The sequence below is a fragment of the Egretta garzetta genome, unplaced genomic scaffold (genome assembly GCF_000687185.1).
Source record: "Egretta garzetta isolate BGI_Z169 unplaced genomic scaffold, ASM68718v1 scaffold45, whole genome shotgun sequence".
Classification (NCBI taxonomy): Eukaryota; Metazoa; Chordata; class Aves; order Pelecaniformes; family Ardeidae; genus Egretta; species Egretta garzetta.
In genome coordinates, this window is record NW_009260028.1 from 1,405,244 (window position 1) to 1,423,830 (window position 18,587).

The window sequence follows — 18,587 nt, forward strand, 5'->3', positions numbered from 1 at the left end:
TCTTTCCCTGTATGAAGCATTTCTGAGACTTCAATCTATTTGGTATTTATTTCTATGTACTCTGCTTTTCCCTAAGCATGTCCCTCTCTCCTTTATGGAATTACTCAGCAGTAATTATTCAAAGCTTAGCGCAGAAAATTTCCAGTCCTCATATTTATCTCCCTCCATGCTTGTTTATGTCAAGATGATACAAAGTAGTTTTTTTATCTTTTCAACTTGCATCCTGATAAAGTATTAAATGGGCAAAATACTGTGAGTAGAAATTACATTCATGGACAGTGTCTGTCCTGGTTTTAATGACTGGAGGATCAGGGAGCATTTTATTCAGTCATTAGATGTGGTGTATGCTAGCAGTGGTAATGAGTTGTTTGTATTTACCTGACAGGAATCCACTCCTCCTTTGTCATATCCCGCACAGATCATATTCTCAGTAATACTATATTCTGGCATCCGTTGTTGGCATTTTTCATTTGAAATGAGAGGGACCTCCGCTTCTTGCAATATATCTGAAGTGGGACCTGATGAAATATAAAGTAAGTTTACCCACTGTAATAAATACGTACACCCTTCTCAGAAAACCAAAAGTTTTGTTCCTGTTCCAGCAGGTTGGGCACACTACTGAGCAGCAGGAAACCCTGCCTCGCTGCTGTATTATTCAGGCTTATACCCCTGTAACACAGTCACTGATTAAACAGTTCTCATTAACTGAATCATGACTTTCATTTGTGTGATGGGACTGAATTTGGTTATAATTAAATCAAATTTACTAGAATAAATGAGTATGAACTGACTGTGGGGAGATCTAAGTGACAATTAAGGGCTTAGGAACTTGGATTGTTCAACATTTCCTCTATTCATTCTGTAATTTTGATTGAGTGTTTCAAGTTTTTATAAAAATTTCTGTTACTAATTCCTACTCAAAATTTTAAATGCAATTTTATTCTGAAAAGGTAGAAGTAAATGCATACAAGGAACTGTGGAAGCGAAGTGGCGTGTTTATTGTTTCACAGAGACTCCAAATCCGGAGCATGTGATATACAAACAGAACATATGTTTCATGCTATAGTCAGTATTCTTGACTTCTGGGGAAAATCATTCGCATATTGTCAGAAAGACTAATCTTCCTCTTCCCCCACCCAATATCTGGAAATAAGATGTACATATTTTGTATTGAGAACAGTAGTCATCAACTTTTAAGGCGATGCAATAAGGTTTTTTCATAATTTAATTATCTTAGCTGTGTATATTTTTTCTGTTAAATATGTTATGACTCTATTACCTTGCTTTAGAGAAGGAACAGTGAAGGGAAATAGTTCCCAAATTTTCATATGGAGGAGTACCTCTCTAAACTATTTGACTTTAGCAAACCCCGTGGCATCAGGAGCAAGCTTTCCCTCACAGCTTCATGCCTGTCATCATTTTCCAAGCGGAGGACTCACCTTCATTCACAATACTACCCCAGCCAGCAATGGAGCAATTAATTCCTGGCAAAAACTGCTGATTTTTTTCTGGTAAGCAGATAGGTTGTATGTAATCTGTGAATGAGAAACAAGCAATCAATTTCAACCTCTTCCCTGTGTTCAGGTTTTTATGGTCATGCACGAAAATGTTCATTAATTCAAACCCACTTTTTGGGCAAGATATCCAGGAAGTACTGGAATGACTCCAGAATGATTAGGTTGTAAAAAACGTACAGCCACCCCATCACCCTCATATGCTTAGCACAGTTAGAGTTTTGCAAAATAGAATAAATCTGGTTGATGGGAAAATTACAACTCACCTGTATATTGCACTTTGTATTGAAGGTGCATGAGAGCAATATCACTATCTTTTGTACGCTTCATGTAATGAGGATTTATAACTATTTGATCAATGTTTTGAACTACTGTTGAAGACTGTGTCATATCTGATTGGTCATACAAGCCAAGAACTGCTTTCCATTGAGATGGCTTTAATTGCCTCCTAGAAGTTGCAAAGAATATTCACAATTATGAATGATTAATGAAAGTTTTGAAAAGTATGTTAGGTAAATGCTAATCTTTAACCTCATGGTAATTCATAGCATTTGCACATTTTGTCAAAATAAATAGAATGTAGCAGATGTGCTTACATTTTGTGATAGTAATACTATCTTAAACATCCACACTGGGGAAATAGGTAGTTGATTTTTTATGTTAAATTTATAATGCATTATTTATAAAGAATTAATCAGACAGTAGTGCAGAGGAGGAAAATACATTAACTAAATTACTATGGCTTTTTAAACACTGTGAAGAATACTGCTGACTGCCCACCAGGCAATTAATATTGGTCCCAGTTAGAAAATTATTATGGAATATCTAAAGAATAATAGGTCTAAAATGTCTTTGGAAATGCTGCAGCTCATAGACTCAGAAAATTGGTCTTTTAATTTTTTAATCTAGATCGAAAAAGATACACTAAGACAAAATATGACATAATCTTCATTTTTTTCTGAGCTACACATGCTGGCTTGAGGCTGTATTTAAGTTAGACAACTTAATTGTTTGCCATTTTTTAATCAACCAGTTCATAGTTTCAAAAATATGTTTTCAAGCCTGATTGGTGTACTGAGTTAGTTTCTGCAGATCAAGGTTATCTTGTTCTAAACTAGGAGTGTTTTAAGTTAAAAGTTCAGAATGAAGGTGTGAAACTGCAAGCTCCCACTTAGAAAAATTCCAGCAAAGTCAAGATGATAAAATGAGTTTTAAGTGAAAATATAAAGGTGATTTAAGTGAAAAGTACATATCAAGACAGGTGTGGATTTATTGTGAGAAAACTAAGAGGGCTTGATCCTTCCCATTTCAGTGTTTGTGTGTGGAATATATCTCCTGTAATGCAATGAGCAGCATTAATATGTTGGCATAGTCTCCACTGCCTTACTATTTATAATGAAAGCTCTACTGTAATTTTGAATATTAATGTTTCTTTTCTTGCCGTTCCCGTTTCTAGGTGTCTTCTTGTTTTTATTATAGATATTATGAAGCAAACCCTAGAAAATATTTAAACATGTATCACTTCTTTGAATGGTGCAAATAACACCATCTAGAGGATATCGCATATTGCCTAATCAATGCACATAAATCAAGATTCATTCTAATGATGCACAGAAAATCTCGATCAATCTATGATAATATACAGGAGGAACAGGCAACACTGAGTTTACCTTAATGAAGTATGATGTCATCCTTTATATGACTGGCAGAGATTCAACAAATTAATGGAGGCCCAGATTAATTATAGGTTAAGTGCAAATGCTCAGTATTAATACCATGTATTTAAAGTACAATTCTTCATTGTTCAGAAAGTCCTGCTTAGTTTCCATGATTCTCTGCTTTAAAGTAAGGACTGAGGATCTACCAGGAAATAAAGGAGCCTTTAGCTGAGCCCACAAGTGATTCAAGACACAGTAATTAAATAGTGAGCTAGCTGTTAATTTTGTATATCAATGTCACAAATTATTTACAATCTGATGCCTCCTTAGTGAAACTGCACAAAATACAAGTTATTTCATCATCATTAAAATAAAAAAGAAAAGACATGGCATGGATGTCATATGGCCAACTTAGCTAGCTGGAAAGATGCCCTGGAGTCAGTGGAGAGAGAGAGGCACTTGTGAATTTATACTAATTTCATTCTAAATTAAACATCTACTAACCCTCTAAAAAGTGCCAGTCCCTGGTCATTTCATAGTATGATCTTCTGAACACGTGTTTTGCTCTGTAGAGGACTGATCCATGGCCCAGGTCATGCTTCAACCCAGTTTTATTGATGCCTATCTACCATTTGGATGCTTGCATGTTGTGGGAGTGTCAGAATGCATTAGTTTATGAGTGCAATGAACATTACCCATATACACAGTGTGCTGCTGTCACCAGCCATTCATCACTGACAAGGGAAGCTCCACAAAGAGGTCTGGAATTAAAATGGAGTGAAACTATCCAAGGCCAAGCCTCTCTTCTGGCATCACTTCCACCTACAATCTTTGTTCCATTGTTCTGAGTTACCAGGTGTTTTCCACAAGCTAAAATTAAAAAACAAGCAAAAAAAAAAAAAAAAGTGGATTTTTAGGGGTGTATAGCATGTTTTATTAGACTAGATAATATTCTTGGAAAAATAGGCTTTGTAGTATCTGAGATGCTATAGCTGAAATCAAGATGCCACTTTATAACTTGGATTTAGATGTGTTCTTTCCTCACACTTTCTGGATTTTTTATATATGTGTTTTCAGTATGGACCCATCTCTAGTGTATACTTAACTCTGAAAGCAAGTGAAGACTGTAAATTTTCCTGTGTTTATATCATTGCAAGTATAGCTTTTATCGTCCATTCCCTAACCTTTCAATTCAAACTATAAACATTAGGCTTTATGGACCGAACAATTTGATTTCTGTGTGAAATATTCCCAGGGTATGTGTACTTACGCTTAATGTTACATTGCAGATGAACCACCAGGCTGTTTGAACAGTGTTCTCTAGAATGAAAGTGCAATTAAATCACAAGTATCTGCACACCAGGTAACACTAAATGAGTGTCAAATACACATACATACACACATATATAAAACAATGTATATAAGCATATATGTACATATATGTAAAGATACTAGTTTATCAGTATCAAACTGTTAAATATTATATTTTGCCCTATATGTTTGAATTATATTTTAATTATAAATAGACAAAATTATATTATATATAGTATTAAATGCATATATACCCTTTCAATGGACACTTAGTTGGTGTATGTTATGGAAATAGAAGTAGAATTCCCTTGTTTTCTAGTGAAATAAAATTGTAACTGCACATGCTATTTTTTCTACCTTTTGAAATGTTTTCAATACCTTACCACTAGAGATCAGTATGACCAAAGAATTTAAAAGGTTAGTTTGATATCACTGTATTTTTTTACTAAGATTATAATGCACCATAAAATATATAGCTGCATATACAGAGTTAGAAATTATTTAGCAGAGATACAAAGCCAGAGTCTGAAGAGCACAAGACCACAGATCAAAACTACTCAAGCATTTCTGATGCCCAGAGGTTTTAAGATTATCTTCATAGCTTGTAATGAATTTGAACGCTTGGGACAGTGTGTGTGTGCTAGCAATTTAAATCTGATATACACAGAAATATACCAGACAAAAAAAAAATCTACCAATGGCTAGTTTACAGTATGCATTTCCACATAATTTCTAAATAGAAAAAGGGAAGGATACTTTGAATGTGATATGGTATTATGTATCCCTCACTATGTTTGCTCTAAAATTTAATATCAGTTGTGAGGGAAATAATGCATGATGTGACCCAGCATTTTCACAATGGCATAGCAATGCAGGAAAGGCAATTCATAGCCACTCCCATCTCCCCAGATAAATCTTCACTACAGAGAGGGTAAGAATGTTGTACCTCCAGCCCTGAATAGCCTCACATAGCCATTTTCACTTCAAGATATATGCATAATTTTAAAGCTGTAATTTAAAAAGTCAAAACCAAATTCTGTAATTTGTATTCAAAATTGTATTGACTTCATAAGGCTGTCCCTTGTAGTGAGACAAACATCAAGGAGGACAACCAGAAATGCATAAACCCACAGGAAAACAATACCATCTTCTGCATAAACTTCATAGCAACTAAATACTCTTGACCAAGCTCCCCTCCTTGGCTTTAAAAGGGTGGTCAGTGGTACTGTGTATTAGCTCCTTTATCTGGTCCTATGCTTTCTCTTAGGTAGATGCATAAACTAGCCAAACTAACATCCAACATGCCAGATTTGTCCTTTTTTTACACTGAAGTGGGGAGTCACATGTAACGAGGGTTTTTTTCCCACCACCAGTACCTACTGATTGCTTTAGTAGAAATTACTTCATGGGCCTCTGCTTTTTCTTCTTTCTGAAGCTGTCTCCCAGTATGAAAACCACTTCCTTGCCTGCACTTCAATTCACCAGCCCTCAGCTGCCTCTTGGTCAGCACAGGAGAGTCCAAAAGACAACAAAGGCATTGCATATGCTGAATACCCATCCTATGTTCCTCTCTGAGTGTCATCTGTGAAGCAGCATGCAGGGCAAAAATCTAGAGTAGTTGGGATATCTGTGAGCGTGATCTTCACTTAGGACTGACAAAAGCAATCACACCTGTGGAATCTGCTCACATATATCTTCAAGGCAGGATTTTGCCCTGTTACAAAGCTATCCTGCCAAGAAATACGTTATCTAAGGGCGCCAGAGAACAGTTTTGCTGTCTCTGCCACCATACCTTTCAAGTCCTGTTATATGTGCCCTCCTTTGCTTCAATGGTAGTTATGCTTGAATAAATGCCAAAGGCAATGTGAAAAATACACTTTATGATTTGATTAGCAGTTAGTGAATTTTTTTTTTTTAATTATCAAATCTGTGTGATCTTTCTGTCATTCATTATATGTACAAAAGTGTGTGAATCTGTAATGGTGTCACCCTGTAAAATGATACCTATCAGCTGTCCAGATGAAACATGGTAGAAGATACCTATTTCTGCAACAGAAATACAACTAAGATGAATGAACTTATTCAATTTCCTTCTTCATTAGTCACTTTTTAGTGTTTAATAGGTGGTAACAGAAGACATCGTTAAATGATTACTGCTCTTAAAGATCTCTTGTGGCAATACTGGTTTAGACATCCACTCGAGAAAAGAAGAAAAATAGCTTGCAATCATATTCCTTTAATTTAACATACTTTCACCACCAGTGAGAAAGATAAATGTTTGGGATTAACAGAGTATAATTAGAACATAAAATTTACCTTTGTTAAAATATTTTTGTCTCACTGTAGATAAAATACAGTAAAATTAAGAATCCTCTCCTGCTTTGTTACTAAGTGGTATGTTTATAAAGGAAACCTGAAAGAACATGGACTCGTGCCGTCCTCAGCATGGTTTCAGCATTTTAGCAATTAGACAGTAATTTTCTGCCTCAGTGCTTTTGGTAGGATTCCAGGAAAATGTGTATAATAAGCCCTCTTATAAGCAGAAAGACAGTAATTTAAGTCATTATGTATATATTTTTTATTTTATGATGGCAAGCCTTTCTCCTTTTGGAGGTGTACTGTAAATCCCAGAATTTTCTGAGAATATAATCCTGTGGTAACATTACATTTTCATTTAATCTATCTGCAAGAAACTCTACCAGTTTGTAGGACACTTCAGAATCATTTCATCTGTTGTTTAGACTGAGAAAGATTAGAATAGAATCGAATGTATTCTGAGGATCATCTTATCCAATGATTCACTTCTAAATGTGGAGACAAATCCAGAAGTAATTTTTGAGTGGGACTAATTTGTCTAAATATAGATACCTGTCTCGGGATTGCTTACTTTAGCAATCCACACTTAGTCCTAAATCAATAGATGCCTTGATGGATTGCAATTTGCAGTGCTTCTTTTTCTCTATTGATTACAGAGAGAACCTAGTGTGATAACCACTATATAACCATGGGTGAACACCATTCCATTTTAGTTCTTCTACTATATTATATATTCTTAATTTAGATATTTCTAGATAAAGAATATTTTGTAAACCCAGCAGTATTTATCGTTTCTACAGTAAATGTATAAAGATTTCTGTTAAGATTGTACTGAATGCTAGCTAAAAGGTAGCAAACATCTCTCTCCTTTTAAACTTACAATAGATGGACAAGAATGGAAGGGGCAAGAGTGGGTTGCCCAGTGTTACACAGAATTCATCAATAGACAGAGGATAAAACAGAGATATTTTTATAGTCCAGACCTCATACAGGATCATGCTACCTCTCAGGTAAACTTCAGCTAGAAATTAATGTATAAGTGATCACCACGATACTTTAAGTTCTCCTTTGTACGAGGAAGAAGCCTCACTCTACCCACCTTTTTGTAAATATTAGGCTGTGGTTAGCTGATTTGGTGATGTGGACAAAGGGGCCATCTCCAGCAAATGATACAGTTGATGACATATTTGCATCCCTGCAAGGAAAAGACACACATGCGTATTTTTAGATATTTGTCATGTTCCACCAGTGGAGGAATGTTTGGGAAATGATTATGCTGGTGGAATAAACTGTATTTTTTTTTTGTGAAATAATGACTGTTTATCAGGAGATTTTTGGATTAAAATGCGACTCACGTACTTTCACTCTTACATCTTATTCTAAGATTTCTAATGCTACAATAGTATTGAAAGAGACAGAAAATAATTATTTTAATAGCAGTACATTATCTGTTTCTCCTTTTCTGTGACACAATGAAGGGTTTGCAGTACCGATTCTTAAATATATGGAGCTAAAACTTAGTATCCAAAATGGAACAGTAATAGCTGAACCTTAGAATATCAAAGTTTTGCTTTTTTGAGGGGGGTAATTACATTGATACTATACATCTGTGCCTAGAGAAGAAATGGAACTATATTTTATATCGTGAAGAATCTAATGGAATAAATGCTACCTTCCTTATAAGTTGTTTCACCTCGTAGATCTATTGAAATAAAAATAACTATTTGTGGAATAAGTCAAGGGTGTCACGTTTGCTATTGAACATGATAGTTCCTTTGAAGTGGGGTGTACTCGACTCACTTTTTTTGTAATGATGGCCTTTTAAACTCCAAGAATTCTGTGCACTGTTGGTAAGATAAATTGTTTTGATGTTTACAACCCATATCCAGATTTAGTTTCTAGCCCATTCTGCATCATATACTTTGTGACACTGCATATGACCCGCTTGGAACATACACCCAAGAAATATATTTGCTTTCTCTTGACGAAGCGTGGGGAAAAAAAGATAGCTCTGGTCAGACTACACAATTTTTTAGGGGGTGACAGCCTGTTCCCATTTGACCCTTTAGCCATACGTATCTCAGGAGCAAGAAACATTTGTGCAGGTTTAATATACAGGTAACACCTGTATACCAAGGAAGTACCACCTCTTCAAGTGCAGTAAAACTCATTCTCATGGGAAGTATGAAGTCTAGAATCTGCCTGCAAATCTGTTGTGTGTAGGGAGTAAGACAAGGCATAGGAGAAAGGAGCTGCTCAATAGCCTTTCTGTGCCACTGGGAGAGCTGCATGACCGACCCTAATGAAAAAGTTATTACTGCAGCATTTCTCAATCTGGAAATGACAAAGCCCGCTTAATTCTGTCTCTAGATATATGTACAGCCTAGTGTACAGACTTTTTTCAATTTAAAGCACTAGTATACTAATAAGTACTTCAGAGACTCCCCCAGAACCCTGACACGACCTTTTAGATGGTCTGGGAGAGTAGTGAAGTGCCAACCCAGGTAGGTAGAGTCAAAATCTACAATGAGGAACTTCGCTGAAACCAGTCTAATCACTGAGCTATGATAAGTGCAAATGTGTGTAAAAATCACCTAAGTTGTTTATTGAGAAAGTTAGTGAGCAGGAGCTTTTACCAATGTAAAAAAATGAACATGCTACCGGGAAAAGCTTAGAGTATGTACATTTATGAATATTACTGACATATTTTCCAGGGCACGTTATACTAGGAAACTTCAACTGTAACAGACCCTATAATAGGGCAAACACTAAACCTTCCAAGCCAAAGCTTCCACCAACCTCATAAAACTTGTGAAGGTCTCTCATCACACCTCAGTATCTTTCTTTGTCTTTTTCAGCAAACACTGAGCAAACCATTTCCCACTCTTCTGATTTTTTTTTTTTTTTTTTTTTTTTTTAATAAATGCAGAATTTTGTGGATTACAGTTTGGAACTTCTCTGAGCCTCTCTGTAACCAGAGGGGCTTTATTAAGCTCCCCAGCTTTTGAAATAAAATCTAAGCCCTTTTTTTGAGAAAACCTTTGATGATTTAATTTGGTTTCTTAGTGCGCTGAAGAACATATAACTGGAAATATCTTAGCTTTATGAATGACCATAAAAATCAATCTGCTACTCTTGTAATTAACTTTTTGGCAAATGTTAAGCATTTGCCAATATTGGCAAAGCTTAAGCATTTCTGTAAGTATAAGAAATCATACACTTTTCCTGGAGATAGTCAGTTTAGCAACAAGAATATAGTTTGTTCTGCAGGTCCAGAAACACAGTGTCACAGCTCTTTAATTTCTGTTAATGGAATTGATCTTCTAGAAATCTTTCAGGCTGTGACAAAAATGGCCCTTAAGAGGCTAACCTAGGTGTTAAGTAACTCTCATTGCATTCAACATTCTCACTAGGCAAAACTTACAGAAAACTGAGAAAATAGTCTTAGAAGTTTCTTACAAATGTACAGAGATATCTGTGCAGTGAATTCCTCTGATATTATTTGCCCTCATGTACCTAAATACTCTATGGTTCACCATGATTTTAGTCTCTAATTCTGTCTTATATGCGCTCAGTAGCAATAAGCAAATGTTGGGAAAGATTCAGATGATGTGGTACCATGCTGACAAAAATATTCAGAGTAAGGATAGAAGTGGCATTGTCTGATAGCTATAATTATTTTCCCTGTTTTTTTTTTTTTTAAATCATTTCTTATTTGAAGAAAATATGTTCACCCATTTTCTAATTAATTTTTTAGTTCTCAGGCTGTGGGATGTTTGCAGTTTGTGTTTGAGACACAGGGCAGTGTTTCTGTTTCATCTGCTGATTTTCTGACAGTCAGAAAAACAAACAATGAAGAACGGTAACAAATTACAGCTAGCAGACACTTTCTTTTGCATAAAAAAGCTTTGTTGACATGTGGATTCCTATGAAGAGCTGTTGTTTTCTATACGCTTGCGTGCACACAATTTTTATATGAAAATTTGCTAATGATAAATAAAAGTAACCTCTCTATACTTTGGATTTGAAACGAAGCTTCTTAACCAATGGGTTTAAGCCAAGCTCACTAGCAGTGTCTGATGCTAAGCAAAGCTCTTTCTTACATGCAGCACATGACTTTCATTGGCTCTACAGCAGAGTAAGATCATGCTGTTTATTATCATAATTTATCCATCAAAATACATTTTTTTGTGCATAAGTTTTGGGGGATCATTTCTACCCCTTTCAGGCTGTATGTTATATTTTTAGCACACTGGACAACCTGGGTCTGACAGTCAAAGACAGGATTTTCTGAGGTGTCTCAAGGAGCTAGGCATGTAGTTACTACTGACCATTCATAAGTGGGGAGGATGAAATCCTAATTGACCCAGAAATCTCAAACAAGACATTGTATTCCAATGAATTTATTTCCTTCTAAAGAATTTTGTGAGTTCATGAAGAAAATAGACTGCAGGGTTGAGAGCAAGTCCTAAACTCTTGGTCCCTGTTGGACTTTTGGATATGGCAAAATTGCAAGGCCCAACCTCATTCCTGGGTACAATTCAGTAAAGACCCAGCTGGCTCTGGTCCCAGAGAAACAAGCAGGTTTCACACCAGACCAGTTAAATGGTGAAAAGCTCAATGTATGACTTTGTTGGTTCAAGGAAAAGCAATGCTAACAATACTCAGGGTTTAAGAGTGTTGTCAGATGCACATAGTTACAAGTGCAAGCTGAGCAAAGGATCTTGCTCAGGTTTTTCAAGAGCATCAGTTTGGGCATCTTGCGCTCCAGACTCATTAAGAATATTTGTAAATGATTTGCCTGAGCTGTATTTTGTAGACAAATACCTAGGTATGCCTCCAGATTTGCTTTGTGTTTGGCACATATCACGAATGCGACAGTCACATATTTGAAAAATGGAGGCAAAAGGATTCACATGTGTGAGTTATTAGAACCTGTGTGGAACATTGCTCTTTCTAGCCCAGCTACATAAATAATTAGGATATGCTCCAGGACCGTTATAATTTCAGTCCTTTTCATAAATTAAACAGTAAATGAGACTAGCAAATGTATAAGCAATTAACAGCAGAAGTAAATTCTTCTAGATGAACTTTAGCCTCTTTCTCTAATAAAGCATGATTCTAGGTAATTATTCAGTATAGGAGCATGAGCTATAGCCTACTTAAGACCTGTTATTACAAACATCCATTTAGTAACAAATACCATGCCACTTATTAACAAATATGCTGCTACAGGGGTATTTGTGGAAGGCAGACTGGCGTGATGCTTACAGGAGTTATAGATACGTGTATATATGTGTATATATATATATATATGAGAATTTTATCCTATTCTGTGGGATCAGTAACAGCATTAGCACCCAGGATGTGAGAATGTGATGCAATATAGGTTTAAAAATACTTTTTCTTGTGAATGGGAATATGTAATAAACTGAGAAATGGAATTAAAAAAGAAGTAACTAGGAAACTTAATAGGAATTTTTTTTAGCAAGTGTATCTGACTAGTTTATAGAGACAAACTGAAACATACTGCCACAGAATGTTACGGAGACAAAAGCGTAAATAATTTTTAGAAGGTAATAGAAAGTACCAAGGAGACAAGGTTCACTGAAGCCTATCAAACACAAAAATGTAAATTAAGCCAATAGACCACAAAATTACTGGTGTCCAGAAGCTATAGAGGGAAAGGAGGTGGGGGAGGGAGAGAGAGAGACTCAGAGGAAGAAGGCTTCTGGCCACTGTAAAGGACAAGGTATTTAACTAGAAGAACATTTAGTCATAGCTTGTATTTTCTTACATGCATGCATAAAAGAGATAACTACATACATAAATTAAAATCAGGATTTGTGCATGCAGGTGTCTGATATTTACATAAGTGCAGTACCTATCAAAGGGAAAAAAGTAAAAAAAAAAAAAAACCAAAACCAGCACGCATTCATCCAATGATTAAAAGTATTTTTGAATAACACTTGTTCTTCTAAGTCCTCCTAACTCTGTGATTTCTACAATTAATTTATCAGAAGGGCATTTGCAGGCATCCTACTTCGGTCAGGGACCAACATAATTAATCACAAGCTTAAAATTTAATTTGATTATTACTTGGATGAGTGACATTCCCTAAAAACCTCAGCACTGTAGGAAAGCTATTTATTATTCAGTGGATGACAGTGAAGTTGCAGTGAAGTAAGGCCAGAATTCAGGCCATAAGTTTTACCATAGATTGAAAAATACAACACTTCTGCACTCAACCCTCCCCACCTTTTCCCTGGAAATTCTGCTGGACAGTGACTTAAGCCAAATCTATATTTCAGTCATATACTTCCCTCCTCCCTTCCCCCTCTAAGTTTACCTCAAGAGAAATACAGTTTCCTCTCCCAAAAGCTCAGGTCTAATGATAGGTATGAAATGTATTGGGAGCCCAATACCCAAGTGATGATCTTGAATTTACTTGAAATGAACATTACTGTGATAGCAGAGCAGCCAAGGCTGCTGTCTTCTCCAGCTTTACTCTTGACCCATCCTCATAAAAGTGAAGATGTAAATGATGACATAAAGTGATAAAAGACTAATACCTCCACGTCAGTCTCTCAACGTTCTCCAATATGTGTCCTCATGCCTAACCTGTCATATTCAGAGTCATCAATCCTGTAATGAATGCCATCAAAACAGGGTTTGCAACGCTTACAAATTTGTTGGCATGTGAAGCATTTTGCTTGTCACAGAAAAATACATTATGCCCTTTTTTTGGATGGTAAAGACACCAGTAAAATGATGAGGAAAACAGCAATATACAGACTCAACAAACCTGCAAACAAGTTACAAGGACAATGAATATTTTGCACTCACCTTAATCCCAGCAGCTGGCAAACACTGTCTGAAATCTGTTGATTCCAACCATCTGCACATGCCAGGTGCCATGTCTTCCCAGTCCTGGCCTGTACCAGCCCTTCGGTGCTTAGAGAACCATTAAGCAATCTCACTGTAGACCAAAATGGACAGTAACATTTTAGATAGGTGGTAAACCACCCTCCCCCCTACCCCAAACAAACAGAAATACGTTGTAAATAGAATTATTATTCCCAGCAAAGAAGAAAAAGAAGTTAAAATATGTTACAGTCGTAATAAACACAGCATCTCCAGAATGTTGTGCTCCCACAGGAAGGAAATGTTATTGCTATCTCCTATATTTCTGCCACAGGAGAGTTTCATACCCTGTATTTTGCAGATGTCTCATGAATAGACAATAAACAGTACATTTTCCATCAACTCTAACCAATGCTTTTTTTTAGACCGTGTTATGTAATTTCCAGACAGTGTGTGAAGCTTTAGCTACACGATACCCAGTAACGCGGTTTGGAAATAAGGTTAAAAGCAGAGCTGACAGAAAAATTGGATTTCTCAGTTCAATTGCTACGAGAATTTTCACTGTTTTCATTGCAGCTTTAGTTAAAGCACACACACTCAAATAACAAAAGCTCCTTCAAAACCAACCTTTCTATCAAAACTTTTCCCAAAACAAAATGTTTGGAAACTCAGTAAGTATTTGGAGAAAAATCTTATGCTATTGGCATAGTGACAAAGGAAGTTGGACCGTGAGGTTTAAGAAGGTCAACAGAATCCCACATATGTCTCAGGTGCTACAGCTGCATTTTAGGAAGATGACAGTTATTGCCAGCATGAAGTAGGGAAAAACAGAAAATGCGTTTGAAATTTATTGGTTGCCAAATTTTTTTTTTTAAAAAATTCGTTGTCCGGAAAACCTTTTTCCACCAAAATATTTCCACAAAAAAGTAAAGCGTACCCAACCCACTATAGTAAAAAAAAAGTATTAGACTTTTAGGAATGCCTCTTTGACACCCAGAATGCATGAATGAAAGAAGTGATATACAGTGAGTATTTAATGGTAAACCTCAGTCATGAAAAATTTTCGAGCAGTCTTGAAAAATCTCAGGATTCTTTACACTGTGAGATTTCTTCAAATTACTTATGAAACCTCTCCTCTCTTCTACTTGAATTATAATTCCTTTTCCTTTCTCCTTATCAGATCCATGTTCTTCTCCAAATACATTGTTGGTAAAGAATAAGTCATTGAGCACTCAACAACTGTTTAATTCAAATATCATATATTTCCTTCAAAGGAAGAGGTATCCTATACCTTTTCTTTGCAGTCACTGGGAAGTTTTAGAAGTTGGAATATTTAAAAATGACAGTTTGTCTAGTTCAAATTACTACTTCTGATAAAAAGTTGAAATTGGTTTCAGGACAATGAGCAAGACTTTTGGACACTGAAAAGACTCAATGTGAGGATGTCTAATTGAATTTTCTTTTTTATTTTAAGGCTTAGATTGATTCAGCCAATGTTTGGATTAAATAGTTTTTTGGAAACAAGTCTCCCAGTCCTTTAACATGAGGTAATTTTTATGAAGTAACAGACAATCTATGGCAAAATAAATCTTTTTGAAAATGTACGTCATGTTAATGTAGGTGATGGTTACCTTGTTCAGATCTTCTCTAGCAATGGCTGGAAAAACCCATACAAGTCCTCTTTGCTTAGGAAGATGCAGAAGTGTATTTTATTCTATGCATTTTACAGGAAGAATATGTTTGCAACAAAATAGCTAATGGCACTAATATGAAGAGTGAATCCATGCCTTCAGACATATATAATGTATACATATATTTGTAGATGCCATATATATGAATATATATATATACATACACCTGTAAAAGTCATTGAAATCAATGAGAACTGTCAGCACACATCCAAGAACATATCTGATCCCTAGCTGTCCTCTTTAAAACAAAGGAAGATGATGTGGTAATGAACTTAAAAGCCCTCTTTTAACTCTTCCATTAGCCCTCCATAATATGTTGTCAGAACAGCACTTTGTCAGAAACACCAATTTAATATCTGTGCTAGGCCCAACATGAATTTAACATCAGTTTTGCATTTAAATTATTGTTTAGAGGATGCTATTTCCATGTTAAATGAAATGAAGCCATATACTGTACTACATTTTGGAAAGAACTGTTTTACCAGAGGACTAAGTAATAGCAGCTGTTGGTCTCCTTGATGTAGGAAGGTGCACATCCACTATGAGCTCTGGATGCTGCTTTTGCAGCTGTGCCATTCCTTCCTATGGCAATGCCACAAGATGGAGTCCAAACAGGCTGGAGGATGCCACATGCTGCAGTTTAGCTTCACACTCACAAGACAATCTGGGAATTTCCATCAAGAACACTCTCATTCTCTACCTCACACTGCAAAATTTATACTGCTGTGAAACTCAAATTAATTACAGAAAAATATGAAAGGGATACAGAAGGAAAGCATGTACATATATGATGTAATGAGTTTTCATTTAATTTTGAGGCCATTATAAGCAGCCACAGTTTCAAGCACAGAGCAACTTCTCACCTTTTCCAGAGATCTTCACCAGCTTACCTACACTGTCTCAGAAAAGGGATTATATTTTTTTGGCCCTGGCAAACTCAACAAGATAGTGCCGTGTAAATTGGCATGGCCTGCATTGCAGCTGCAGTAATTTACTCTAGCTGAGGTTTTGTGGTTGTTTTCCTAAGTAATTCCTACGAAATACACAAGCATTCCTTCTCTTTGTGTGAAGGAAACCTTACTGCACTTTGCTTCATCAGAGCCGTCTTCACACTGAGGTAAGCTGTCACAAAGGTTATGCAATGGTATACACTCCCCACTGCCACACTGATGCTCATCAGTTGCACAAGCTCCTGGAGGAAAACAGGAAAGGAAAATGAATCCGTAATTATGAAGAAGGTTGATGTTCAGTGGAGATCATATAGTTCACCCGAAAGAAAAAATGAGTGGATAGTATGCAGAACCTTTGATTTCCTTTTATTTCCTTTCCCATACAAGTCTTTTTCAAAATAAATATTATCTTCAGATAAATAAAAGCTTATTAAGAATAAAATCTATGGTATTATACCTTGTAGTTTCTACTATAGTTAGCATTGTTCAGTTACTAGTGTTCTGTTACATGTAACAAACTTTGGAGTGACTAACGATTTCAAGTTCCAAATGTTCAGCACCTTCACAAAAGTTTAGAGACCTTAGAGTATGTCAAGGCAAACATACAAGTAATTGGCACTGAAAGCCAAGAGTCTCCTTTCGAAACCTATGTGGGAGGAAAGATGGAAGAGACAAAAGTAACAGAAATGAATGAGTAAAGCATTCTCAAAAGTAGGATTAAGCTACTTCAGTATCAGTTGTGTAACAAAAGCAGATCAGATGGAGAGTAAATACAAATTTATAATTCTTTCTAATGCCAAAGTGTATTTTTTAATGGCACCATTCTATATATTTACATGACTTATACAGTCACAAACTTAAATTCTGTTGAAGAATTTTTTTTCCTTTATTATACCCTCCAGGACTTAAATACTGAAATATTTAATTATCTAGAAGTCTTATTTAAGGCAAGATAATTGCTTTTTTTCCCTGAATTTTTAATTTTCATATTAAATGATTCGTTCTATAGCCTGTTGCATAATATGGAAGCAAAAGAATATGGTTTATAAGAGGCCTGAACCAGGTTTTCATACATTCAGTAGCCATAATTGATGCCAGTTTTCCATAGAACTTAGCTCTCACTTAGAGAAGTTTTTTATTGTATTTCATACTGCCAAAAAGTGTTTCTTCTCAAATTATGCTTCCTTTTCAAAAACTCAGTATTTCATGGAAAAATAAAATACAAAGAAAAATCTGCTCTTCTTGTAAAATGAATTTATTATTGACAACCCTTTTATTCTTGGGCCTGCATGCTAATGATATTAGTCTGTTCTTTGGCTGCAAAATCATGAACAAGAATAATTATTTTGCAAATGGAACTTTTTAAATATATTTAACCAGAATTGGCAATGGCCACTTTGAGAACTCTGCCTTGCTAAGCTTAATTTTTATTTTACAACAAAATATGTGCAAAGCTGGCTCAGCAAAGGTGCTGAACTGGCTAAAAAAAGGCATAGTGTTGTTGGACTGAACAAATGTGATAGAGAAGGCAGAACAAGAAGCAGCAAAATGGTCATAAACCTACCTCTCAGTCTCGCTCAATGGTACTAAACAGAGTTGATTTTACAGAATTAAATCAATAGTTAAGATTTTTTTAAAGATTAGCTAGATCAATATTATTATTACTGTTAATCTAAAAAAAAAAGCTGCAACTAGCTAAACATCCTAGGAGACACTTGCTTTTTATGATATTTAAAGTAAGAAAAAAATCATAGATTCTTGTTGACTTCTTGTCCATGTAAATGAATGGTACTTCACACATCTCTGAATACGTACTGCCTTTTCTCTCTTTTTTCTTCTCTCAGACTTCCACAGAATTAATATAAAGCCTCTAATTAATTCCACCAAGATTTGGCCTAGAGTTAGTATAAATATTTGTCCTGGTAAGCATATTGCTGTTCCATGTACTTTAGCATTTGCCTCCACTTTACATGTTTTTGGAGAGCTGATTGCTGAATTATTTATTTGAGTGACAAGTCTAATTGCAGTCCCCAATAAAACTGGGAGTCTTTCAGAAGGGGACTGCCTGGGACCAGAAACATTACTGTCCAAATATTTAAAAGACTAACTCTTCCCAGGTCCTCCATACGCTAACGACCACATTTTTAAAGATGCCAGAAGACTGTGTTGCAAACATTAATCAGAGTTATGATATACATTTTTCTCTTCTAGTGGATGTGATCAATAATAATATTTTACAAATGCATTTAAGCATGTATTAATGACACCCGGAAATAAGTCACG

At 35.6% G+C, this 18,587-nt stretch overlaps 1 protein-coding gene across 1 annotated transcript in view; it reads right to left on the minus strand.

The window, feature by feature from the left end:
* Window positions 1-18,587, minus strand: part of TMPRSS15 (transmembrane serine protease 15) — a 54,404-nt gene that overhangs the window by 1,469 nt on the left and 34,348 nt on the right. Inside the window, exons 20-27 of the mRNA XM_035896489.1 lie at window positions 16,436-16,546; window positions 13,646-13,778; window positions 7,899-7,994; window positions 4,443-4,492; window positions 3,868-4,042; window positions 1,781-1,962; window positions 1,440-1,535; window positions 379-518 (exon numbers count right to left, since the gene is read on the minus strand). Coding sequence (XP_035752382.1) covers window positions 379-518; window positions 1,440-1,535; window positions 1,781-1,962; window positions 3,868-4,042; window positions 4,443-4,492; window positions 7,899-7,994; window positions 13,646-13,778; window positions 16,436-16,546 — 983 coding nt within the window. The remainder of the gene's footprint in view (window positions 1-378; window positions 519-1,439; window positions 1,536-1,780; window positions 1,963-3,867; window positions 4,043-4,442; window positions 4,493-7,898; window positions 7,995-13,645; window positions 13,779-16,435; window positions 16,547-18,587) is intronic.